The following is a 27,424-nucleotide window of genomic DNA, read 5'->3' as shown; positions in this document are numbered from 1 at the left end:
CCGATTCCAAAGGTAAATACTGACTCTCTAGCTTCCCCCAATTAAACAGTCATGAAGATGAGAGAGACTTTGCCAGCTGTACTGTTTTTAATGTTCATTTCCCTTCCCAATTCCTCACACATACAGTAAAAAAGAAATAGTCTTCAAACGTGCACAAAATGAAGAAAACTGAAGCCCACAATATTATAAAGTTAGACATGCAAAATAATTTCAGTTATAAAAATGAAGTGTACATTCATGTTTCTCTATGCACTCTGTCCTTAGAATCAGCCATGTCTGTTCCACTTTCTCTGATCAGAATGTTAAGACCAATGACAATACTGGCCCTTAATCAAATCATACTAGATTTGGAAACATACTAGATCCCATTGAGGGAACTAAAGAGGACATACAAAAGTTTCTGGTTGTCTAAACACAAGATAACCAGAAACTGGTGTGCTGGCTTCAACCTACTTCTGGTAAGTATTAACATATTAGAAATATGCAGTGTTGTACCTATGTCGGTCCCAGGATATTACAGAGAGGAGGTAATATCTTTTATTGGAACATCATCTGTTGGTGAGAGAGACAAGCTTTTGAGCTACACAGAGCTCTTCTTCAGGTCTGAAAAACTTAGGGAAAGTCTACATTACAAAATGACGGCAAGTCAACCTAAATTATGTTGAAGTACAGCCACTGCAGTAATTAAATCACTTTTGCATATCCACACTACTCTTCTTGTGTAGGCGGTGCACGTCCTCACCAGGAGCCCTGTGTCACTGTGGGACGTTTTGGCACAGCTTCTGAAAGGCAGCAACAGTCGATGTAAGCAATGCAGTGACTTCACTGACACTGCATCAACCTAACTACGTTGGCCTAAGCTCTACGCCTCTCGTGGAGGTGCAGTTATTGATGCCATATCTACACTTACCAGGGATTGACGCTGTTGCGATCAATGCAGCAGGGGTTGATTTAGCGGGTCTAGTGCAGACCCACTAAATCGACCAGAGCACTCCCCGCCAAGTCTGGCTCTCCACCAGAAGAAGATGATTAAGTTGACAGGAGAGTGTCTCCCATCGATGCAGTGCAGTGTACACTGCAGTAAGTCGACGTAAACTACGTCATCTTCAGCTATGTTATTAATGTAGCTGGAGTAGCGTAACTTCGGTCGACTTACCATAGTAGTGTAGACAAGGCCTACATTGATGTAGTGGGTGAGGTACATCAGTGGGAGCTACATTTTAGTGTAGTAAACAGTTAGGCCAGCGCAAGGTAGCTTATGTCAACCTAACTGCAGTGCAGACCAGGCCTTAATCAGAGTGTCACAGTTAAATATAAGGTGGAACAGATTGTTGAGCATAAATAGTTAACCTTTCAATGGTCCCTTGAAATCCTTGTTAACTACTTATGCTAAACAAGCTGTTCCACCTTATATTTAACTGTGACACACTAATTAAGTTTCCCAGACCTGAAGAAGAGCTCCTTGTAAGCTCAAAGGCTTATGTCTCTCACCAAACAGAAGTTGGTTCAATTAAAGATATTATGTCACCCACCTTGTCTCTCTAATATCAGAATTAAGAGGCTGTGCAGCTCTCCTTGGTGGACTAGTGGGGAGGTTGGGGGAAAGAGTATGCAGTGGGAAAATTGTACATCAGACACTTCCCAGAATTTATGGAAAATGAAGGAAACTGTATTTTACAGAAAATAGCAAGACCGCCAGTCATTAAACAAACATTCCCATTGCCTCCATCTTTCTGAGCAGGAACTTTAGCTCCCCTCTTGTTTAGGAATGACTCTCACTATTTCACTCATTGCAGTATGATATGCATCCAGTAATACTGAAATTCAAAGTAGTAATATACTGCCATGTTTATTCTTTGCCAGTTAAATCAGTAACTTGCCACGCTGTTCAAGATTTGTTTTTCTAGTTTTTGAATGTTTCTATTTATAACTCAGTGACACTTGGAAACCATTTTTGCCAAATTTCTGGATATTACCAATGACAGAGATCATTAGTTGCAAAGTTATACTTGAAATTTTTTTAGAAGTATTGGTTGTGCTTGTTTTTTGTACTTATTACAAAATTCAGCAAAAAATATCAAGCATGCAGGCCAGTATATGTGGTCAGAACACAGTGATCCATTGTTCTGTTAAGCATTTTAAAAGAATTTTACTTTTCACAACATTGTTATAAACACGTGGCTGGAATATGTAAAGTAGGAGAAGTAAAGTAGGGTCAAGAGAATCTGGCAACAGTTCTCACACAGAATGTTCATTGTGACAGATGCTACAAAACTGACATCTACCTTTAGTGAGCAATAACATTTTTTCCCTTAATAAAACACTATGGTGATCAGTAGATATAACCTGTACCCAGACTGACTTGAATTAATTTTGTGGTAAGATTATTCTATTCCTTTTTTAATTCCTCTCCAAACCAACCTTGTAATATATTTCCAAACACAAATCTTTTCCAAAACCTGAGGTAAAAAAAATAAGCTGTCTTTCCACAGCTCTACTTCTTGGGACCGAACTGAAAAATCCATACAGATTTTCAGAAGTTCCTGCTAGCTCAGTAAATCTGAGGGCTTTGGGGACTTGCAAAGATCAAAAGAGCATATGATTTTTAAAAAATAGAATCTGGCTCTAATTTAGCCAGTACATACTGAATCTCAGTACATTTCTTGCTCCCTTTTTATGTTACCTCAATTGTGTCCTGTTCACTGATTCTTAATTATTTAAAATGTTATTTACCCATTTGCACACTTGAGAGAAAGAAAACAGAATTCCAAGGCTCCCTCGAAAGCTTCAAATATTTACAACTAAAACAAATTAGGTTTATTTTGAAGTTATTCTTCCAACGCCACCTAGGTTTCCAGTGCAGTGCTCGCAGTTGCATACCCATTTCATCCCTCTGCTCAAGAGTTTTCACATGTTCCAGTCTGTAACTGCATTAACGAAAACAACAGATTGAGTCCAGCACAAACTTCTGCAACATGCATGCCCACTATAGCATGGCAGGAGATCAGAGTATTACAACTTCTCCACAATCTGTTGCTCAATGTTTCTGGATTCTTAGGTCATTTACATATGAAAGAGTGAAACATTGGATGACCAACATGCTACATTTTACTAGTAACTTCTAAAACGTCCTGAATAAAGCCGAGTTTCCTATCTGAAAGGACACTATACACTGGCTGGTATGAACTACAGCACAGGACAACTCAAAGCACTGACTTAGTATATGTTACACTCCCAGAAGTCTATATTGACTATAAAATTACTTGCTCATTAAAATAATTTTAGTAGGAAATTATAATAATTTTAATAGGAAAGTTATATTCAAACTTGTAAAACATTTACAATGTACAACCTTTACACAAAATAATACTCCATTTTAGACCTACAGAGATACGGACATATTTTTTACAATTAACCTCAATAGTATCTGCAAGATCCTTCTTAAAAATAAATATTTTAACAAAAGAGTCTTCTGATAAAAAGTAATACCACAGATCAACAGAATACTGAGTATGCCACTGAAATGCTACAACAAAGCCCCTTTCACTCTCCAGTCTTGAGACAGCAAATCCTGCAATTCTCCTTCATCTTCACTACCAATATCCTCATCCTCTTTCTCCTGGGTTGCTCTTAATCTCATGGCTTCCTTAAATTTATCTTTCATTACATCCTGGCGGTTACGCAGCAGCTCAACACGGCGGTAACATTCACTGTAGAAAGGTAAAAAGAGTTAGTTAACATTTATGGCCTTTGCCAATTAAAAAAACTGATTTTCCCACAATACTGGGAATGCTTCTCCTTCTGTCAAAAAACCTGAAAGACATACAAACATTAAAATTCAAATAAGCCTTTCACAATAGACACACACATGATTATTTAACATTTTGCTGTAGTCCTGTGGAAGCAGAATGAAGAAGTGGAGTTCCTTAGTCAGCTTCTCTTACAAAGATGTCAAAACCAATGACAGATCAAATCACAATCCTGTGACAATTTGATTAAAAAAATATCAAAAATATGAAACCACTTGGTCAAATTCTGTAGAGAAGGAAAAAGCTCAAACCAATCTTTTCAATTTTTGTCTAAGCTGTTATTTCACCTGAGGTGGAAAGGGGAGCACATGGATTTTTATTGCTATCTGTTATGACACACAGAAGTAGTACATTTAAATGGAAGCCTGACAAGGTGTTGTAGCCCTGGCACTTCACCATCTTAAAGAACTTGTGGTTGGCCGTCGTCAGATTTTGCATTTGCTTTAAAGTGCAGTTTGACTCTGAAAAATAACTATGTAAAAATGATAACTCTTACTAGTGAACATGATCTGTTCCTTGCAAATACCAAATTCTGCTATCTTGATTTCAATAAGTTTTTTACTTCTTGTCACTCCTATTAGCCCTGTAGATTCAATACAGAGAAAAGAGCTTAAATCTGGATCCTAATCATGGAGTCGACCATTGAACACCATAATGTCATGTTCAGAGAGTTACTTTCAGAGTATACCTGCACTTTGTGATACTTCATTTGATCTAGAATACCATCAGTTTTAAAGGGCAATTGATCGTACACTCCCCAAACTGTATTTCACCAGCTTTACCAGGCTAGTTTGGATTGATGCTGAGGAGTGAACCACAATGGCCATTTCTCAACAATCAGTTGTATTACCAATTTTGAAAGCCCATTGGAACACACACTCAAAGACAGGCTTTTGGAACTGAACACAAAATGTCTAAGATGCTTCACAGGAGGCACTCCCAACCAGCACTGAGGATGTACTCCATTTAAAGAGTTGCTCTAGAAAATACAACGGCTTCCAAAAAGCTTCACTGGCTATTAGAACATTGCCTCCATTCAAATATGCTGTTCTAAATATAACATGAAGCTAGAAGTCTGGCCACATGGACTTCTACTTCAGACAAAATAAATTATCAATAGCAACAACCTTCGCAGCTATCTACAAATTCCTCAATTTGGTCCCATGTAATCATGAGATTTTAAACTGTGATGGTAAAAGGGACTGTTTAAACACCTTCAGGCTCTTAGTCAAAGCTCTCTCCAGAATTACAAGATCACTGTTGAAGCAACTTTACTTTGATATTATCATTAATACCATCTAAGTAGCTTCTAAATCTGCCACACTGGTTAACTATTGCTTCAGTATGAACATCTCCTTTTTGCTTAAAGATGGTTGCTAGTTTTTAACAAAAACACACACACACATCTTTTCCTTTGCTTTCAATCAATAGCTTTGTCATGAATTGTACATGTAACGCAAAATGACTGATTTACATCACCATAAAATGTCAAACTAAGCTGTATTCATTTATCTTGCTGAAGCTTAGACTAATGTGTGTCCAACTGTTTCAATGGAACATTGCAGCTAGTGAGGGTTCACATGATAAGGTATATCATTCAGCAAACATTTTCAAATAATTGTCATGAGAACCAAGGGCCCAGATAGTCACCAAGAATTAAGACATGAATTATCACATGAAAATGATGTTCGTAATTTTTTGTTCAGTCTACTAAAAGCTACTTAAGAGTTTGGTTATCAAATATAGTCAGTTCACTGGAGTTCTACATGATGCAGAATCCACAGATGGAGCGTAGGAAGAAATGAACCTTGATCCTATAGTTTATTGGGCACGCCTCTGCCCTTACCTACTGTTTTCAGAGCTCCCAGTGCAGTCTGTCTTAGTAAACACCCATATAGTGCTGCTGCCCAAATTAATCATTGTATTAAAAAAAATTTCATTGTCAGGAAACAAACTGTTTTTTAAATTAAAACACTTTGATCAGTGAATATTTAAAAGCATTGCCATGGCAGGGTACAAATGAAACTTAGGTAATAATTGGAGATATACCAATCTCCTAGAACTGGAAGGGACCTCGAAAGGTCATTGAGTCTAGCCCCTGCCTTCACTAGCAGGACCAATTTTTGCCCCCGATCCCTAAGTGGCCCCCTCAAGGATTGAACTCACAACCCTGGGTTTAGCAGGCCAATGCTCAAACCACTGAGCTATCCCTCCCCCTTCATGCATTCAGAGTCTTATCAAATATATACCCATTTTCAGTGGGGAGCAGAAAGCAAGGTTTGAGAAAGACTGATCTACTTACATCTGCTCATCAATTTCTCCAATCTGACGATCCAAACGTCCTTCCTCATCCTCTTCTGCCACTATTGCTTCTGAAATCTAAACCAGAAAAGCTGTGAATAAATTTAGCCCCATTTGATCTTTTTTTCAGTAAAAGAGCATACTGGAAACTAAAAACAAGAGATTAAAGTATGCTGTAACAAAGTCACAATCCTATGTAGACCTTCCCTCCTCCAAGAGGTATGTTAACGGGACATACAGGAAAAGTCTTTGTGACTTGGGCTAAAGTTCAGTGAAAAGGAAAGAATGAAATGCTACACCAAATCCCTAAGCAGTCTAGCTCCTTCTCCTTTTGAATTTTTTAGTTCAATATTAAAAATAGTTTTGAAACAGAATATAAAGCCAAATACATCCATCAAAAGGCTTACGCTGCAACAAAACATATACACCAACATTTGGTGTTTACCAATTATGTACAGTAAGCCTGTTAAAAGTATTATCTATACCCACTTGATTCCAATGTATTTCTAACCTGTTATTTTTTTCAGCATATACTTTCTCAAATCTGAATGTCTGGGAGAGGCTATGCAACCAATGGTCCACGCATAACTGAGAAGATTCCTTCCTATGCTGAAGAATTGCTTGAATGGTTAATGTTAACAAAATGTATCCACTATTGGTTTTTGTATGAAAGTTTACTTTATCTATAGTACTGCTTTAACAAGTAACGATAAATTGTTCTGTACCAGTTTTCTTAGCAGTTATTTATGATCAATTATTTTCAATTCAAGAATTTAAAAACATTAAAGGCAGCAGGTGAGAATACCAAGTATCTACCACAATGTCCTGTACAGTGTACATCGGGGAGGTGTAAAAGCTGACTCTGATACAAGGTTTCATGCAACCCTAAGTAGTAAGAAATTAGGATACAGAAAAACTGGGGCCAATCAGGATGTGTTCTGTGTAAATTCCTCTAAAATATTCCCAACTTTAGGGGTGTTTGTCAAGTTTAAATTCACCACAAACAAACACTCTTGTAGCTTTTACAGGGGTTAAGATGTTTAGAGAGAGAGGTGTAATTTTCAGATTTTAAAATTAAATGTTTCTATGGGCAACTTTTCTGAAGCAGCAGCTAGGAATACAGTCCATTGCCTGCAGATGGGAAACTGTCACGGTGTGCCTGCTATCTCACTTAAATCCACCCTAGCGTATTTAATTAGATATGTTTGTCATCAAACGCTCTTTCCACTTAACTTTTCCTGGAGTGTAAAATGCGAGGACCTTACACTCAGCTGTAAAGTGTGTTTAACTGCACATTGCATTGTGACAAGCAGTCAACAAATACAGTATGTCACTCACTCTGCCAAGCTGCATGAAATGGCTGTTTTTCCAATTATGTATTGTATTTAGAAGCAATAAAGATAGATTCCATCACTTACTGTGTTGACTTGTCGCATCGCCTTCTGAAATTCGTCCCACTCTTTGTCCATCTGATCCTTCGGAGCATCAACCTTTCGCACCTAGTGAATGTGAAAAACCAAACTTCTTTAGCAACTGCCTAATGATTCTCGCTGGCATTCTAAAACCAATAGGAGAAACAAAACTTATATTCTGCTATTTACTAAGAAAGTTTTGACAGCAAGTAAATGCTTTGGCTCAAATAATGCATATAAACAAACAGTCATCTTTCATGATTTTGGAGAAAAAAAATCTGATTCTAGACCTAAATGGAAGACAACTGCCTGTACAAAATGTATGATTACAATATTGAGGGAAAGCAGCTGACCACAAATGGATGGCACAAGGTATTTGGGATGCTGAAAGCAACCTGGCCTATCTGGTAATATGATAGCCTCTATTTTTGACTGTTTTCAATGTCCAGTTACCATTGCATGGAATTATAGTTTGTGAATCCCCATCTGTCCAATAGTATACAGCAGCACAACCCAGTCTTAGTGGGTTTTGAGATATCTGCCTTTAAAATCACAATTTTGATTACCATCTTGACTGTTGCCCCCATACTTCAATTTAGTGGCTAGCATAAGAACTGTTAGAGCTGTCTGCCACTAATACCTCTAATCCAATCTTTTCAATTATACTGAATATTAATTACTGACTCTAGAAATGGTGGGAATATTGTCTGCAAAAATAATGCTGGAACTGAAGTGGGATGAAGAAACAGGCTCTGCCTGCACTTGGGAGAAAAGGTGTGTAGTGTCTGCTGGGAGATTAGCTCTTCCTACACAAGGTAGTGCAGAGGCTTGGGGTCTGCACAGAGGGCACGAGGAATGCAGGTGATCAGTGTCATGCCTTGTGCTTGTAGCAAAGCATCCTGGCAAATGAACCAAATAATCCAAGACTAACAGAAATGCCCAAAACTCACAATTAGTTCTCTCACCAGAGGTTGTGACATGAATCATGTGCTTGATGACTAATAATGTCTGGGTCACCATTCTTTACTCTATGCTACTTTGGGATGAGTAATGGAGTTAAGAGGAACTAAACAGTTTGAATAAAATAACTTGTGGAGCTTCCTTTCTACTTTAGCTTTCTTTTCCTTTTATCCATTCCTGTCTTTTGCCAATATGGCAATCCTTATCATGTAAAATGACCAGTCATTTACATGCTTTGCTCTTGATTGATTAGACAATATGCAACAGTATAAAATAAGTCATAGTATTAACTGAAGAGTTTGAAAGCGAACTACATACTGGGAAATATAACACTTCCATCATTCCATATTTCTGTTTTGTGGTTATTCCTATAATGGTTAGATGTATTGTATTGTTGTTACGTAGTGTGGTTTTACCTTTTGTAAGTCATGACTATTTGTATTTCTTATAATAAACTTAAACGCTAACAAGACAATTATTTTTCCTTGAAGTGTGTATCTGATCAAACATTTAAATGCATTAGTAACCCCTGATATTAATACCAGATTTCAAAGAGCTGTGTTTTTTAAACACACAAAACCAGAGAAAATTGCAAAAACAGGCAGCATCTCTAAACATTTTGTCTGCGATTCCTGCCTAGAACCACTGTAACAGAGTCTGAGATTATAGCTCCACCAATGTGGTGGTACTCCTCCTCTCCATATGAGCTAAACTGGAAGGAGTTGATTAGCAAGAGCTTTGTGCCACCGGCAGCGAACAAATAAAGCAACAGTTCCTTTCAATGCCTACATGCTTGTGAATTGCGTTAAGAACCTGGGTCAAAGACAGACCACTAACTGGCACTGCCTATGCATTGGCAGACTGTCCCTGGCTCACAGCATCCATCACCTGCAGGACTTTCTCCCCTCTTTCACTTGCACATCACTCGAATCACAGCTCTAGACACCACTATCAATAACCCAAACCCCTAGCACCTCATCTACACCAGCAACACAAAGGATTCATTTTAAAATAAATGGTTATTTTAAGTTTCCCCCAAGTACGGATCAAACTTCTAAGCACTCTACAGATTATACTATGTACATTATTCTGGTGCAGACAACATGAAGCTCTTAATCATCTTCTAGCTCCTGCAGGGCTCATGTAGAGTGGCAGGAAAATATCATTGATGCTAGTGCTACTGCAGGTAACAGCATACATGTAAGTTTGAGATACCAGTGTTCGGTCCTAGTATCAAGGCTAACATCTCAGGTGCCAAGCATGGTTACTGCAGTTCTAGCAGCAAGTTCTCTAATTACTTTTCTGCAGTAGAGCAATTCATCACTTACAAAACATACATTACTCTTCTCAACTATATTCTTCAAAATTAAGTATCCCCATTTCTCGGTGCGTGAAGAAAGCTATTATGCACGCCACATGCAAGCATACCTAGAGGCATGGCCAATACTGAAAGCATCCCACCAAAGAAAAGAAAATAGGTACAGGATGGTAAAGATCAGAGTGGGATTGTGGAGGGATACAAAAAATTGAGCAAGAGGCTGCTTTCTAGCAGCATTCATTATTGCTGTGTTATATTAATAGTTCTTCTGCACATACAAGCATGTAATAAGGAGATATTAAAAACATCTACGGCATCATCTCACACTAAGACAGACGGCGGCTGCAAGTATTTGCTTTATAAACCATGTGGTAAAATCATTAACACACCAAGAGTGTTCATAATTCTTAGGCATGTTCAATACAGAGACATGTTCAATGAAAAGAAAAATAATTTTCCAGAAAATTTCTATCCCATCCCATGGTTTGCCAATTTGACAAAGCAATATGAGTGTGTGCAGATGTGCACAGCTATCAAATTTGCAGTCAATTTTATGCACAAATGTAAAAACAGATTCTTTTGCATGTCTTCCAAAAACCAAGTTATGCTATTTTCATGAGTGAATACAAAATAAGGACATCACTTGGTATACAAGATGTTGCAAATTTGGATCAGAACAAAATTTCAACTTTTTATGGTGATTTTGGCCCCAAACCTCTCATGACCCCTCTCCCTCAGCCAAAAAATGTTTTCTACTAGGGCAGCAAAAGAAAGGGTGAGAACTAGCTTGCTGTTTGAGTGGGCTAGTATTGTACATCACACAGCAATCTACTTACATCTTCACTCCTAACATCCAGCAGACATGTTAGCCTCAATAAAACTCCCTTTAAACCATGAGAAAGCTGTATTGCAAATAACTGCCAAGAATAAACTCAGTCTGAAAGGATGCTCAGACCCCACTGTTAGCAATCTTCCCTTCCATGTCCTTAAATTAATATACATTGAATCATAGAATTGTAGGACTGGAAGGGACCTCAAGCAGTCCTCTAGCCCAGTTCAGGTCTAAGTATTATCTAGACCATCCCTGACAGGTGTTTGTCCAAACTGCTCTGAAAAATCTCCAATGATGGAGACTCCACAACCTCCTTAGGCAATGTATTCCAGTGCTTAACCACTCTGACAGTTAGGAAGTTTTTCCTAATGTCCAAACTAAACCTCCCTTGCTGCAATTTAAGCCCATTGCGTTTCTTGTCCTATCCTCAGAGGTTAAGAAGAACAATTCTTCTCCCACCTCCTTGTAATAACCTTATGTACTTGAAAACTGTTATGTCCCCTCCAGTCTTCTCTTTTCCAGACTAAACAAACCCAATTTTTTTTCAATCTTCCCTCATAGGTCATGTTTTCTAGACCTCTAATCATTGTTGTTGCTCTTGTCTGAACTTTCCCCAAATTTGGTCTTTCCTGAAATGCGGGTGCCCAAATTTGGACACAATACTCCAGCTGAGGCCTAGTCAAAAGATGGAGTACAGCCAAAGAATTACTCCTTGTGTCTTGCTTATAACACTCCTGCTAATACATCCCAGAATGATGTTCGCTTTTTTTTGCAACAGTGTTACACTGTTCCCTCCTATTTAGCTTGTAATCCATGATGAACCCCAGATCCCTTTCTGTAATACTCCTTCCTAGCCAGTCATTTCCCATTTTGTATGTGTGCAACTGATTGTTTCTTCCTAAGTGGAGTATTTTGCATTTGTCCTTATTGAATTTCATCCTATTTACTTCAGATGATTACTCCAGTTTGTCCAGATCTCCTTGAATCCTCCAAAGCAGTGGTTCTCATCCAGGAGTCTGGGGCCCCCTGGGGGCCACAAGCAGGTTTCAGGGGGTCTGCTACGCAGGGCTGGCGACCGACTCTCTGGAGCCCAGGGCAGAAAGCTGAAGCCCCACCGTGTGGGACTGCAGCTCAGGGCCTCAAGCCCACCACCCAGGGCTGTAGCCAAAGCCTGAGCAACTTAGCTTCACGGTGCCCTCTACGGCATGGGGCCCCGGGAAATTTCCCTCCTTGCTACTCCCCTAATGCCGACCCTGGATTTTATATGCAGAAAACCAGTTGTTATGGCACAGGTAGGCTGTGGAGGTTTTTATAGCATGTTGGAGGGGGCCTCAGAAAGAGAAAGGTTGAGAACCCCTGCTCCAAAGCACTTGCAACCTCTCCCAGCTTGGTATTGTTCTCAAACTTTATAACTGTACTCTCTCTGCCATTATCTAACTCACTGATGAAGATATTTAATAGAACGGACCCAGAACTGATCCCTGTGGAGCCCTCCCTCGATATGCCCTTCCAACATAACTGTGAACCACTGATAACTACTCTGGGAACAGTTTTCCAACCAGTTATGCACCCAACTTATAGTAGCTCCATTTAGGTTGTAGTTATCTAGTTTGTTTATGAGAAGATCATGCGAGACAGTATAAAAAGCCTTACTATAGTCAAGATATACTACATCTATCGCTTCTCTCCTATCTAAAAGGCTTGTTACCCTCTCAAAGAAAGCTATTAGGTTGATTTGGCACCATTTGTTCTTGACAAATCAATGCTGACTGTTACTCATCACCTTATTATCTTCTAGGTGTTTGCAAACTGATTGCTTAATTATTTGCTCCATTATCTTTCCCAGTACTGAAGTTAAGCTGACTGGTCTGAAATTCCCCAGGTTGTCCTTATTTTCTTTTTATAGATTGGCACTATATTTGCCCTTTTCCAGTCCTCTGGAATCTCTCCGATCTTCCATGGCTACTTGAAGATAATCACTAATGGCTCAGATATCTCCTCAGTCAGCTCCTTGAATATTCTAGGAGGTATTTCATCAAACCCTGGTGACTTGAAGACATCTAACTTGTCTAAGTAATTTTTAACTTGTTCTTTCCCTATTCTAGCCTTTGATCCCACCTCATTTTCACTGGCATTCACTATGTTAGATGTCCAATCGCTATTAACCTCTTTGGTGAAAACTGAAAAAAAAATTTATTTAGCACTTCTGCCATTTCCACATTTTCTGTTATTGTTCCCCACCCCCCCCATTGAGTAATGGGCCTACCCTGTCCTTTGTCTTCCTCTTGCTTCTAATACTTTCACATACATCAACACAAAACCATTTAATTAGTCATTCTCACTTATTTTGGACTGAAGGACCCACTACTCTGAGTATTACTAAGGGGTTGGCTACACTTGCAAGTTACAGCGCATTAAAGGAGCCCGGGGCGCACTAGCTCACTACCCAGCCACACTGGCAAGGCACATAGAGCGCTCTGACTCCATGGCTAGAGCGCTCCTGGTACTCCACCTCGGCGAGTAGAATAACGTTTGATGCGCCCCCACTGGAGCACCTCAGCGTCAGTGTGAACGAGGTGTTGCATTACTGCGCTCTGATCAACCTCTGGAAATGTCCCATAATTCCCTTAAGTCAAGTGGCCACTCTTGTCATTGTTTTGGATATGCCATTTGAAAGCGCTGTTTGATAGCTGGCTGCTTATCTGCACCGAGACAAAGCAACCATTACTGTGGAATGCTGTGCGAGAGACAGAGAGGCGGGGAGGGGAGGGGGTGTCTATTGCTGTCTGAACTTACAAGACAGCATGCCGACATGCTCTCAGCTCTGCAAAAACCCACTTTATCTCCCCCCACATACACACAACACACTCCCTGTCAGATTCCACTCCCCCCGCATTTGAAAAGCACGTTGCAGCCACTTGCATGCTGGGATAGCTACCACAATGCAGTGCTCTCTGTGGCCGTTGCAAGAGCTGCTAATGTGGCCATGCCAGTGCGCTGGCTGCTGTCAGTGTGGACAGACTACAGCGCTTTCCCTACTGTGCTCTATGAAGACTGATTTAACTCAAAGCGCTCTACATATGCAAGTGTAGCCATGCCTTAAGTCTGAAGAAAAATAAACAAAAGGATCTCTTACCCTTGCGTCCACCTCAGGATCATCAAAGAATCCCTCTGGTAAAGCTTCTGCAGTGTTTTCTTTCCTGAAATGTTAAAATAACGGACAGTTATCTTGATCTAGTGCTTATTACTGTGATCTTTAATTCCACAGATAAAATGTCAAGAGCAAAGACCAGTATATTTTTGATGAAGAACTAGAAATGTAAAAAAATGCATTTTTTCTCCACATGCAGCACTAGCTGGATGTTAATCTCAACAAAATTTGTTTCTACAGCTAAATCTTATCAAACACACAAGGAGCTGAGTAGATAATAGGTTTGGGTCAATATTCCAGAACTCAGAGCTGGAAGTTAGGCTCCTAGGTGTTTTCAAAAGTAGTGAGCACCCAAATGCTTTCCCATCACTTTAGGTTCCTATTTTTTAAAATCTTTTGGAATGCTTAAAACAAGACAGCTTGCTGTAAGTGAGACGAATCTTCTAACTGTTCAAAGTGACAGACCTAAATATGGTCAAAGTTATGTATATTATCTGGAAGAGTGAAACTTATTTGCATTTCCTCTTAACATTTGATCTGATTAATTTACCTTTCCACTACCTTTTCTTGAACTTCCGCTTTCTGAATAGACCCTGAATGGGAGACTATGGGAGCAGCTGTCGTTTTGTTGTCAAAGAAATCTACAAGAAAAGACATGCACAGCCTTATGTACAAAGGGACCTATGGTTCAAGCTTCTACACAAAGTTTTGACTAAAGAGGAATTTAAATTAGTACCATTTGTGTTAATCAAGAAACAAAACTAGCCAGTCAATACTCCACCGGGTGGCTCAAATAATTAGTATGTTGTACGCATTATTACATATTTTAATTCTACAAACTTCACTGCAATGAAAGATAATTGCAACATAATATTACTGGGATGCTAGGAAAATATTGTATAATGAAATACATTGGCAAGAATCTTTTTCACATGGGTAACTTTAGCACAGTCACCTGACAAAAATCATACTTCCATAAATATACCGGATAAGAAAATTAACAAGGAGAAAACCCCAAACAGAACATACCCATCAGTGCTATTTCAAATGTCTAATAATTATAAAATACCTACCAGCATAATTTACAATAAAATAGTCAACCATTTCTTCCTACTGAATTTTATATTTTACAGTCCAAAGTTACCTGCTGGTAGAGCATTAGCTACTGTTTCTTGAGCTGTGGGTGGAATTTCATTTTTTTGCACACTAGGTGGTTTGCTAGTATTGTCTTTTTCTTCCTCTTCCTCCACCTCCTCCTCCTCCTCATCATCATAATCTCCTGTCAGTAAACTGGGCCCTGGACCCTTTGAAGGCAGTGCTTTTGTGTCTGCACGCTCTGCTTTATCAAAAAAATCTCTGGGTAGCCTAGGAAAGGACGCAAGATATAAATATTTGTACTTTAACAAAACCAGTTACAGAACAATGTTTGAAATACAGTTACTTTGTGAACCTTAAGCATCTCCTACAGATAATGCAATATACTGAACAGTGTACCTGCTGGTGTAATATAAAATCACCACCACCTAGAAACCAACATGTAATTGTTGTTTTCTTTTTAAGCTGACCATATCTGGTGAGGTCAGTGCTACAAACACATTTATTGTACTAATTCTATATTAGAATCTGCAGAACAGAACAAAAGGGTTTAAAAAAAAAATGTCCCACACCGAAGTGTAACTGTCCTATCATGTCCCCTGAAGCTACGTGGATTCAGATACCAGTTTCATATTCACAAAGTAATGTGCATATATTTTACATACAGGTAAGAAAAGAAACTCATGATAAAGCAGTTCTATTAAAGTTACCTAAACCTTGGTAGCATAAAATTATAATAAACTGTTCTTTATTTTTCATATGTATTACATCTCACCCATTTCCAATATCAAGAGTGAGACCCACACTTTCAAAACTGAGTGTCTAAACTGCGCATCTAAATAAAAGGCTTGATTTTCAGAGGTACTGAGCACCCACACACTGAAGTCACTAAGAGCTCAGCAGCTCTGAAAATTGAGGTCACATATTTAGGCACCTAAATATGGATTTGAAGCATAACTTTAGCATCCAAGGTAGAAAACGTTGGCCTTATGTTAATGTAACATACAAAGGAAACTGGGCCTTTTAAAAATAGCCACTGCAGTGACCGATATCACTACAAACATGGGTGGTGGTGAACCCTGGGCTTGGGGAGACTAGCCTCCGGCCCTGCCTGCCCCTTCTGCCCAAAGCCCCGCCCACCAGAGCCCCTCCCCCCCAAAAACCCTGGGCCGCTCAAGTGCCCTCAGTCCAAGAGTGCCAGGCAGGTGGTATCCCACCCTCCAGCCCCAGAGTGCCGTCTGGGCGAGCGACATAGCCCCCCACCCTGCCCCAAAGAACAGGGCGGAGTCCCTGGCCACAGGCCAGCTCCCATTAGCCTCAGCCAGGGACCAAAGGGAAAGAGCCCACTGCAGCATAGCACCAGGAAGGAGGGGGCCTGAGGATGGAGCATGGGCAGGGCCACACAGGGCTGTCTGGAGAGGCTCAGCCTCCCACGGCCTTTGATACCTGCCACTCATAACTACAAATTTTAAAGAAATACAAGTTCCACAACTGTGTAATTTCTGTGAGTACTCAGCATAAGATTGAGCAAACACTACCCGGCAAAGGAAAAGTCCAGTCTCGCTCTGACAGATTGCCTATGGCACACCTACACTGCATTTTAAAACCCATGGCAGCAAGTCTGAGGGCCTGGGTCTACAGACTCAGAAGGCTCACGATAAGGTACTAAAAAAAAAAAAAGCAGTGTAGACACTGTGGCCTGGGCTGGAGGTCAGGCTCTGAAGCCCAGGAAGGGAGGTGAGCTCCAGCCTGAGCCTGGACATCTACGTGGATGTTTTTAACAACACAGCACGAGCCTGACTCTCTAGACCTGGACTCAGACTTGCTACTACGGGTTTTAAAATGCAGTGTAGACAACCCCAAGAGGCTGTCTCAGTCGAGATGAGCTCAAGTCTCTCTTCTTTTTCAGAAAAGTGACATTGACAACCAAGTTTGAGCTCTATAACGTTTGAAGGGTAAACTCCATTATCTCACAGGCAGTACTCGTGGCCTGATGAGGTTCAATGTATACTTATCTGATCCAAAACTTTTTACAGAGGGAAAAAATGTTAGAAAGAAACAGACAGTGTGGAAGCAATATGTCCCATTTCAGTCACCATCATCTTTTTTCATTTTCTCTCATGCTGCCTATCTTTTTACGCCTCTTTCTTTCCCATGTGTTTTTTTTAGCTTGCTAACTTATACTGCACTTTGCTCATTTTGTAGCTTCCACTAAAGCTGGGTAAGTATCAGGGGGTAGCCGTGTTAGTCTGTATCCACAAAAACAACAAGGAGTCCGGTGGCACCACAAAAACTAACAGATTTACTTGGGCTGGGTAAGTAACTGTCCATTTGCAGCTATGTAGGGCCAAACAGCACATTGTATGCTCTAGCAGCAAAGCACAATCAGAGCAAACAAGAGAAACATGTATTGTTCAAGCTCCTACCTGGGACTGCATTCCTCTATGTCACCATAGGAGCAGGGTGCAAAGCAGGCAGCTTTCAAGTACGTTTTCAGCAGGGTGTCATCTGGTGTGTCATAGCTTTTCTCACCCTCAAATATTTCTCTCCTCACCCTCTACTCCCAGGTTAGAAAACAGCAATAGAATGACTAAAATGATTCTAAAATTTAACTAGAATTTTCTCTATAAAAACAAAAAAATTAAGATTTGTGCTTTGAGCTCTTAGGGCAAGACTGTACATTCATCACTAAGTACAGCCCTGTAATGACAGTAAGGGAATACTTGTTCTCTAACTGGTTCTGAGTCACTCCTATGATTTTTTATCTTGCTCACACAGCTGAAAAAGTTGCTGCTAAACTATGGGTCTGCGCCCATGTCAAGACTATATGAGGGAGGGGCTCATGGTGTTTATATCCTTACCCACAGCAGGTGCAGAGGTAGGGTAAAGGGAAAAAAAACAAAAAGAAGGACTGTAGCTGGCAAAAGGCTGCACAAATAGGTAAATGAAAGGATCTACTTACCCAGACGCAGAAGTCTGTGGCTGGTCATTTGAACCTGCAAAATAGTCAAGAGCCACTTATGACTGCTTTGCCGTTAAACAAAAGATGAGAAAAACAAAACAAAAATTATATTTATAATGATGAGTAAGGCTAAATTTTTGTCATGGATATTTTTAGTAAACGTCACGGACAGGTCATGGGCAATAGTGAAAAATTTACAGAAGCCTGTGACCTGTCCTTGACGTTTACTAAAAATACCTATGACAAAATGGGTAGCCTGGGCAGCTGTGGGGCAGGGGAGGGACTGGGGACTCCAGAGTCTCTCTCCGCTGGCAGCTCCAAGCTGCAGGGGGTCCCCCCTGCCTTTGGTGACAGCCAGGAGCTCTGGGGATCCTCCCAGTGGTCCACATGGCTGAGAGTTGCTGGGGTTCCCCCTGCAGCAGCCAGAAGCTCCAGGGCTCTCTTTTGCCGCCCTTGGTGGCTAGGAACAACGTGGCTCGCTCTTGCCACCCGCAGTGACCGGGAGCGGCAGAGCTCCCTCTTGTCGCCGGATCCCCCCTGCTGTATACTCCAACAATCAGAAATCAATATTATGTAATCAACTTTTCCACATAAAAAACCCAAACTGAAATATACAGCTTATACAAATGATTATTGCCCTACTAAATCCATGGTACATTGTGGTCAATTTCATAGTCACAGGATTTTAAAAATAGTCACCTTCAGGGGTTTAGATGTTTACATCTGAAATTTCAGGGTGCTGTAACTGTGGGGGATTCTGACCCAAAAGGGGGGGTCATGAGATTGCCACCCTCACTTCTGTGCTGCCTTCAGAGCTGGGCTGGGTTTGAAGGCAGCAGCCATGGGGCTTCCTGCAGCTGGGGGAGTCTCCCGGAGATGGATCTGATCTTTCCCGTGCTGCTGGGAGCCCCCGAGCTGGGGGCTCCTAGCTGCTAGTCCCAGCCCAGCTGGGGAGGGACAGGACTTCCTCTTTGCCTGCATGGCTGCTCTCAGAGCATCCAGCAACTGTGCCTTTCTTCATTCTGTCTCTGCGCCAAGAACACCTGTTTGTGTTTAGACACGGCTCTCTCTGAATTCATGGACTTTGTTGGACTTGTCAGACACTGCCGAGCTAGCCTTGCAAGGTGGTGGATTCTGCCTTCCACTGAGTTCCAAAACTGTAGCACAGGCAAAGTACAGTTCACTTCTTTCAGAATCTTTTTGTAAGCAGGAATCTCCAGCCTACAATTCTTGTCAAAGCCAGGAATTGCATTAGGCAAAGTTAAATCCAGCATCAACAGATGCATTTGTGCAGAGTCAAAAATATGCCAAGTTTTTAGGAACCCCGCTGCAGGTTATTGAAACTTTTGCGCCATTTTTGCTACATTGCTTGACGGTTCCCCATAGTGGTAGTATTTTCTGAGCTTCTTTGCCACGCAAGAAAACACCTGCTGAGCACTGGCATTTAACTCAGCATTATCAGAGTGATTTTCATTTGACTGTGCTTCAGCCCAGAACAGTACATCCATTACTTTGTTTTAAGCTTGGTGGACTGTGACATATTGAGATTCGAACCAAGTGATTAAGTCCATCAGTCCTGTGGCATTCTTGGCAATGAACTGAACTTCCTCATTCAGCTGTGCATTGTTTAGAAGAGTTGAAAGGTCTGTTAAAACCTGCGTTTTTGGTGTCAGTGTTAGCTCTTCTGAGATGAACCCTGAGTAGTACTTGAGGTGAGCTGCATGATATTGTACAGCCCAAACGCAGGAATTTCAACAAGTAATTGCTGGCTCTAGGGGAAGTGCAATTATTTGTTCCCCGATTTAAGTCATTTCAGTCATGTTTGCAATGTGCTGCCTGTATCGAACTTTGCAGCGAGGGCAGCGTTTAATGATCTTTTTAATGTAGCTCACCAGTTTATCAACTTCACCAAACTCATCACCACAGCTCACTGACACGAGAAATTATATGTGCATTACATGTAATATGGACAGCTTTTGGCATTAGACCTTGGAGAACAGATTTGAAAGATTTCGTCACGTAAGTTGCATTGTCGCTTATGAAAGCGGATACTTTGACAAAGTCTGCATCATATTTTGAAATGGTTTTAATTACATCGTAATGTAGTTAACAGCATCCAAGCAAACGTAGTCGGCGGGCACTGTTAGCTTTCCTGTCTGTATATCTTTGGCCTTCTCAGAAATAAAATCAAACAGACCGTGCAGTACATAGTTGTCTTGCTCATCAGTGGACTCATGAGAAATAATTGCAAAAGACTCACATGAATTAATTTGAGGCTTCCTCTTCTCAAAATGTGCAGCAAAAACCTTTGGAAGGTAGTCCTGTTGTAGATTCACACTTGGTAAGCAACTGGAATTTTGTACGTCCTGTTGAATGAATTCATGCAGCTTTGGGTGATCAGGTTTTTCCAACAGTATATTAGCACTTGCAAATGCATCCACAAGTTCCATTCTAAATAAATGATGGGTCTCAGAGCTCTCTGTCAAAACATTACAGCTTGTACAAAATAGTTTGTCACCATCGGCATGTAGAATTTGACTTCCAAACTGTGTCACACGATCCGCTGCAGTAATGATTATAGAGATTTTTTTATTTGCTTTGGACACTCATTTTAAAGTAATTTCACTTGTCTTCCGGTAGGCTACCAATTGAGATCACTACATTAGAAAACTGCCCCAATGCCCATATCTACCAATCAGTGAGTTGAGCCCTGACTTTTATTTGCTGTCCTAAAGCGTCAATCAAAACATCCTGTCAAGTTTCTGACTTTTTTTTAATTGAAACAAGCTAATAATTGCATCTGAAAGGAGCACAATGACCCCTTTCCCCCACAGCCGCGGAGCGTTGGGGGCAGTAAACAAGCAGGGGGAGAGGGCGGAACTTTCTGCAGCCAGGAGAAGTGCCTGAGAGCAGCCGTGCAAGGGAAGAGGAAGTCCCTTCAGGATTACGGAGGAGATCAGGCTCACCTCTGGGAACCTCTCCAGCAGCTGCCTTCAGAACCCAGCCCAGCTCTGAAGGCAGTGCAGAAGTGACACATAAAGGAGAAAAGCCCATCTCTGAAGGCACCAGCCACGGAGCTTCTTGCAGCCAGGTAGGTTCCCGGGTCTGATCTCTCCCCAGCCCCACTGGGACTAGCACCGTAGCCCGGTGCACGGTAGGAGCCCCTGGCTTGGATGCCCCCAGCTCTGCCCCTCCCCCACCATAGATAGATTTCATGGGGTAAATCTGATTTCACAGTCCTGATGCATTTTTCATGGCCATGAATTTTGTAGGGCCCTAACCATGACATCATGTTGATAAGCTGAGTCAATACGATACTATTACAAATGTTACAGAAATGGTTATGTGCAAAGTCTCCACTCCTACACTCATGCAAAGCCATTTGCAGGATCTAGCCCTTATTCATCCCTCAGTCACAGTAAGGCCATTAGCTAGTATAACAAAGTGAAGGTTAAGAAAATTGCTTCTGTCAGAACAGTGGAAAATATATTACAATTAGTATTTTTGGAAGTGTGGAAGTATAGCTTCATTGATATCAAATTTCAAATCACATTTGTTTCCATAAAAACAAAACATATTTACCTTAATTTCATATATCTATAAATAAAATTAACATCAACAGAAAAGTCAGAGTACCTGGCCTTCTCCCTCTTCCATAAAGGAGAAAGTGTTGCAGTAGCTGTGTTGGTCCCAGGTTATGAGAGAGACAATGAACATGATGTTTTATCTTTTATTCCCTAGACATGAAGAAGCTCTGTGTAGCTTGAAAGCCTGTACCTTCCACCAACAGAGGATGGTCCATAGAGAGATATTCTCTCACCCACCTTGTCTCTCTCATAAAGGAGAAAAGCATTCAAGACATAGAAAGTCAGATTACAGTTCAGCAGTACTGCAAATACTGAATAAATGTATTGCTTTACCTTTTGTTCTCTTTACTTCTTGGTTTTCTGTGTCAGAAACTTTTCTTTTGGCAGGATGAGATGATGATATGCTAATTGTAGGCCCAGGCACTGTCTGTTTAGCACCTTTTAACGCTGCAATTTTCTGTTAAAAAAAAAGTTTGAATCAGCAAATAAAATTCAAGAGACTCCTTTTCAAAACCTCAAAAATGACTCTGGCTTAAAGCTTGTCTACACTTAAAGCTATGCAGTGGTGCAACTGTAGCGCTTCAGTGAAGACACTACCTCCCTGAGGTGGTAGCTAGGCTGAGGTTGATCTAGCGCTGTATACACCAGGGGTTACGTCAGTTTAACTACGTCATTCAGGGGCATCAATTTTTCACACCCCTGAGCGATATAGTTAATACCGACCTAATTTCCTATTTTCCATTTTGTTATACTTGTAGACCAGGCCTTAGAGTTTAAAATTCAGAATATTTAGAAACCTTTATTTTAGTAAGTTACAGAACACATTTTCACAACATGCACACCTCTGAAACACTGAAATTGACATAATCAAGCTTACAACAACTGAGGTAATGAAGGCAGTGGCTCTATCTTTCCAGACTACTGTATGTACCCCTTCCACTAGTGTGAATGCATACCTCAAATTTCACTTCACTTAAAAACTACTTGCTTACAAAATCAGACATAAAAATACACGTGTCACAGCACACTAGTACTGAAAAATCATTTAATTTCTCATTTTTACCTTATAATTATAAAATAAATCAGTTGGAATATAAATATAGCACTTACATTTCAGTGTCTAATATAGACAACAGTATAAACAAGTCATTGTCTATATGAAATTTTAGTTTGTACTGACTTCGCTAGTGCTTTTTATGTAGCCTGTTGTAAAACTAGGCAAATATCTAGATGAGTTGATGTACCCCTGGAAAACCTGTGCGCCCCCCCAGGGGTACACGTATCCCTGGTTGAGATCTACTGATCTAAGGTGAAGTAAGGAATTATAAAGGGCAGGTCGACATTAGCAGCACTACACTGGTGCAGCTACACCAATGCAGCTGTGCCGCTGTAGCACATCTGGTGAAGATACTCTATGCCAATGGGAGAGTGCTCAGCATAATTACTCCACCTCCATGAGAGGCAGAAGCTATGTTGGCAGGAGAGCATCTCCTGCTGACATAGCACTGGTGTGAACAGTGCTTAGGTCGCTGTAACTGCGTCGCTCGAGGGTGTCTTTTTCACACCCCTAAATGATGTAAATTAGATCGACTTAAGCAGTAGTGTAGACCTGCCCAAACCTACAGGTACTTCAATGGTTGTAGGTACTGTAAATGCTATACAATAAATGCTAGGATTGGTGATATAATCACTTTTTTAAAAAATGAACGGATATGATGGTTCAAGAGATTGACAGTGGGGTCTTTCACCTTTAGATCACTGATTTAAACATGATCCAGGTCAGTACTGCCTAAAATTGCTATCATCTGATGGCCCTTTAGTGGCCTGAGTGAAATGAGTTGACAGGTTCACTTCAGTTTCTAAAAGAGAAGTGTCCACATCACAAGTCACCATTACCTGAACCCTATGGATAGGGTTGGAAAAATATGAGTTTCAGATATCTGTCACGGTCTGTACCAAAACAATCCATTACATTCTAAAACTTCAAGACAGCAATCACATCAGACTCAAAGCAATATATTTTTTTTAAATCTATACAACAGGATTGGGATTAAATTTAAAAAAATAAAAGTATAAAATAAATTATGTTATTTTATCAAATTATATATTCCTGCATCTCTCTCTCTAATCTGTTCACATGCCATTATCTGTTAGTACATATGCTCTTAAAAATTGGAAATAAAATTGTTTTTTCTGCCTTGCTACAAGGTGTGCTTGAGGTCTAGATCTTTTTTAAAAACAACATTAAGTGGTAGTGAGATTATTTGCCAGTTGCAATGCATATATAGCATAATTTTCTTTTTACAAATGAGAATTATGCTATAATAGTCACATGCTAGCTTCTAAGTAAAGAGTCCTTAACTTATTAACAGAGGTTCAAGAGACCTGAAATTAGACCACTGCATTCTCCTTTGCACAATTATTACAAAAATATTTGTAAATTCTATCCTGAAGTAAAAAAAAAATAGAGGCCCAGCAAAAAAACAAAATAAATAAGAAGTAAAAGATCATCTCTTGACTGCAACAAGAACTCAGATACAGTGTTACTAGAATCATGGCTGTTCATGGGAAAGTCTGAATTTCAGAAGCATGAAATTCATCCTCCAATTTCTTGCTCTCGCACATACCTAGTACGCAACAGGTGCACTTATTTTAGGATAGTCAACATACTCATGACTGGAGCAAGTGGTTTGTCATGTTAAGCTATGTGAAAAATCATGGTCTCATCTTGGGGAGGAAAAGGTAAAAATAATCTATTAATGGTTAAAAAAAAAAAAAAAAAAAGCCAGAAGTATTAACTGCAAAACAAGGGAATTTCAAGAGTTTAAAATAATTTACTAACATTTAATTAATAGTTTAAAACCATCAGCACCTACAGTTCAGTGTCACAGCAGAGGTAGTGCTAGGAAAAGACGGGAGAAACCTGCAGCTATCTCTTAAGTGCTGCTTTTCTACTCAGAAAAAGGCAGCAGAAGTGCACAGACACCATCAGCTATGTAAGTTTTCACTTAAACCCCCCCCCCAAGATAGACAAAAGATCACAGAATCCATGTCTCTCTGACAACCTAGTACTTTTAGCTTTAGATTTTTACCTTCCCATGCAACCCAGTTTCTCATGTGCCAGCTCAGTGAAATTTGTTCAATCATGACTACTCAATATACACATGCACAAGTCCCCAAAAGTCACACAGTTAGAGATATTCTGTTTAAAGAGATGAATCAAAGAATCCATAACTTCCATACAGGCTTATTCATGATATCTGAAATACTTAGTTTAATCTCTGAATTTTCTATAAACAGTAGTAGCTGTTTTGATTGGTACAAGACAGAATCAAATTTTTTTTAAATGCATTTATATCCAAGATCTAGCCTAAAGCCATCAATTATTAGCACTCCACCAATATAAGAGCCAGCTCCTTGCTTCACTAAGGCCTTGCCTTCATTAAAAAAAAAAAAAAGTGTTTTTAAACGCATGCTAGCTAACACAAAGTAATAAATGCATGCTAAAATCCTAGTATTGACAAGGCAAGCTTGTAGTTTTCACACGTGTTAGCGGGTCAAGATATCCATGAGGCACACCTGCTACAATAAGTGAAAAAAACAAGCTGTCTTGCCCACACTAGGATTTTACCACATTAGTCACTGTGTATTAGCTACCACATGGTTTAAAAAAAAAAAAGCCCATCATTTTTCCTAATGAGAATGTACCTTGACAATACCCCTTAGAAAATCAAGTACCTATCACCTGGGAGTTCAGCTAACTTGACACATACAGCTGTTAAACAGATGTTTACATTTTAAAATTACAGAAAATGTTTCCAAGGGTATGTCTACAATGCAAAAAAAAACCAAAACCCTGTGTCTGGCCCGGTGTCAGCTGACTCGGGCCTGTGGGGCCATAAAATTGCAGTATAGGTATTCGGGCTTGGCCTCCAGCTCTTGCATCTACACTGACTGAAGGACTATAAAATTGCAATCTCAAGTTAGCTGATATGGACCACTTATTGAAGTGTAGCCATTATCCTAAATTACAAATAGAAACCTACTGACAATTTGCAAATAGATTCCATATATGGGCCTGTAAATGTCATAATAGTTATTAAACACCTGCATCCATGACTTGCCTTGATGGCACATTATGGAGTGCCACTATCACTTCATCAATGTACAATTTTTTTTAAATGGTACAAGTTCCCATCATCACACCCACTATCTAATCTAGAATCTGTACAAGTTACTCAAACACAAAGATTAAAAATTGTTCTCATAAATCTTGTTATATCTTCAAAGTCTTACCTCTTTGTGTTGTTTCCCTAATATGTGTGTTTGCCACAAAAGTTCACCCTTAATCTGGGTGTTGCACAACGTACAGCTTAAGTGCCCTAAACGATTATATGTACATTTTGAAGTTGAGGAAATATTTCAAGATCACATAACCTTCAAAATTATAATTCTGAAATTCCAATTTGTAGACACTTTTAACACACCATTTTCAAAGGCACGCTGAGGAAGTGAAACCCACAACATACGTATTCTTAAAAACATTCCATTACTATTACATTTCAGCGTTTTATCGTGAAAGAAGTGTTTCAATTTATAAGCAAAACACTATATTGTGCTAGGCAGGAGTGCCCAAATTGTGTTACCACTAGTGTACCATCCATTCATTTCAAAACAATATTGTAAAATGGTATGTGAACCAATAAAGTTTAGGAGCCACTGTGTCATTGCAGGACTACTAGAACATGAAATGGTACAAGAGTAGATGTGTAATTTAAAAGTATTTGTGATGCATTCAAGTAGACAAGATTTATAATTTTCTATTTACAGCTTTCATTCTATATCATAATCCAATAGCACAGGCCACTGCACTTGTGCCGAGCTGCCCTGATTTTAATGAGATTTCAGACGGGGCAAGCGCTTGTAGATGGTGATGCAGGATCAGGGCTTATGACTAAAGAAATATGTAACTAACTGGCAGCTTCACTGTCCCAGCTGGTGAAGGGCAAAGCATAAAGAAACAGACGTGAAGGAGGTTTTCCTCCTCGGGTGTAACAATCCCTTCCGATCTCCACCACCCTGCTCGGGGACCCGGCCCCTCACACTGCGGTTGTTCCCCGGTCACTGTTCGGGGGCACGCGGTGGCAGGGTTCCCCTGGGCCGCACGACGGGCTTTGTGTTTCGGGCATGACGGGAGCATCGCAAACTCGGGGCTTTTCGTGGGAACTCAGAGGAGACCCGGCTTGTTCCCGACCCAGCGCGGGGCAGCCCCCGGCCCGGGGGCAGGCGGGCGGCGGGACCCTGAGCCTGGGCGGGATCTTTGTTACTTTGATTAATAACGGGAGGGGAAGGGGGAGGGGGCAGCGCGGACCAACCCGGCACCGGCTGAGAGCGGGACACCGGCCGGCAGGGCGGGCCCGGGGCCGGGCCCACGGGGGGCGAGACACACGGTCCCCGCGCCAGGCGCCAGCCCCGGCGCCACTGACGCGAGGCCGCTGAAGCTCCGGGGCAGCCCGGGGAGGGCCGGGAAAGGATATTTCGCGAACGGCGCCTCGATTCGCTTCTTCGCGGCGCTTTGTCGCCGCTTCTCCCGCATGAGCTGCCGCAGCTCGTCCTGCTGCACCAGCTTCCGCTCCGAGCCCGGCCCCGCCGCCATCTTGTGACGGAAACGCCTCCGCCGCCACTTCCGTTTTAGGAGCCGCTAAGCCCCGCCCCTTGCCCCGGCCAGGTCTCGCGTTAGGCGAAGGGGGCGAGGCCAGAACCTGCAGAGGGAATCGACCCCCGTTCCAGCGAGGGGGCGGGGCTGCGTACAGGCCCCGCCCCTTCATTCAGCTTTGGCCTTGTCTACCCTGGCACTCTGCAGCCCCGCAGCTTGATCACCCTCCCCCAGGGCTGCAGGTGTCTGTGTTGTAAAGTGCCAGTGTAGACGTGCACCAGCACTGGGAGCCACTCACCTCATGGGGGTGGGTTTTGTACAGCACTAGGAGAGCTCTCCCA

At 41.0% G+C, this 27,424-nt stretch overlaps 2 protein-coding genes across 3 annotated transcripts in view; one reads left to right on the top strand and one right to left on the bottom strand.

Moving 5' to 3' along the window:
• Positions 1-8,959, top strand: part of LOC123362924 (poly(rC)-binding protein 3-like) — a 752,406-nt gene extending 743,447 nt beyond the window's left edge. The window contains exon 13 of the mRNA XM_045003489.1: positions 6,638-8,959. Within this exon, the coding sequence (XP_044859424.1) occupies positions 6,638-6,698 (61 nt within the window). The 3' untranslated portion in view covers positions 6,699-8,959. The remainder of the gene's footprint in view (positions 1-6,637) is intronic.
• ZNF830 (zinc finger protein 830) lies at positions 78-27,101 on the bottom strand. 2 transcript variants are annotated; one of them, XM_045003493.1, is made up of 10 exons: positions 26,965-27,101; positions 25,724-25,823; positions 21,761-21,884; positions 17,841-17,874; positions 14,928-15,148; positions 14,334-14,424; positions 13,769-13,832; positions 7,529-7,609; positions 6,112-6,188; positions 78-3,710 (listed from the first exon to the last, which is right to left on the bottom strand). In XM_045003493.1, the coding sequence occupies exons 1-10, from the start codon at positions 27,081-27,083 to the stop codon at positions 3,527-3,529; spliced, it is 1,095 nt and encodes a 364-aa protein (XP_044859428.1). In that variant the 5' UTR covers positions 27,084-27,101; the 3' UTR covers positions 78-3,526. The 2 variants fall into 2 exon arrangements, with proteins under 2 accessions (XP_044859428.1, XP_044859429.1); XM_045003494.1 differs by lacking the exons at positions 21,761-21,884; positions 25,724-25,823; positions 26,965-27,101 and adding an exon at positions 20,101-20,322.
• Positions 27,102-27,424: the final 323 nt, after the last annotated feature.

The sequence above is a fragment of the Mauremys mutica genome, chromosome 2, assembly GCF_020497125.1.
Source record: "Mauremys mutica isolate MM-2020 ecotype Southern chromosome 2, ASM2049712v1, whole genome shotgun sequence".
NCBI classification, from domain to species: domain Eukaryota; kingdom Metazoa; phylum Chordata; order Testudines; family Geoemydidae; genus Mauremys; species Mauremys mutica.
The sequence above is the reverse complement of the archived record's forward strand: the minus strand, read 5'-3'. Positions and strand labels throughout refer to the sequence as shown.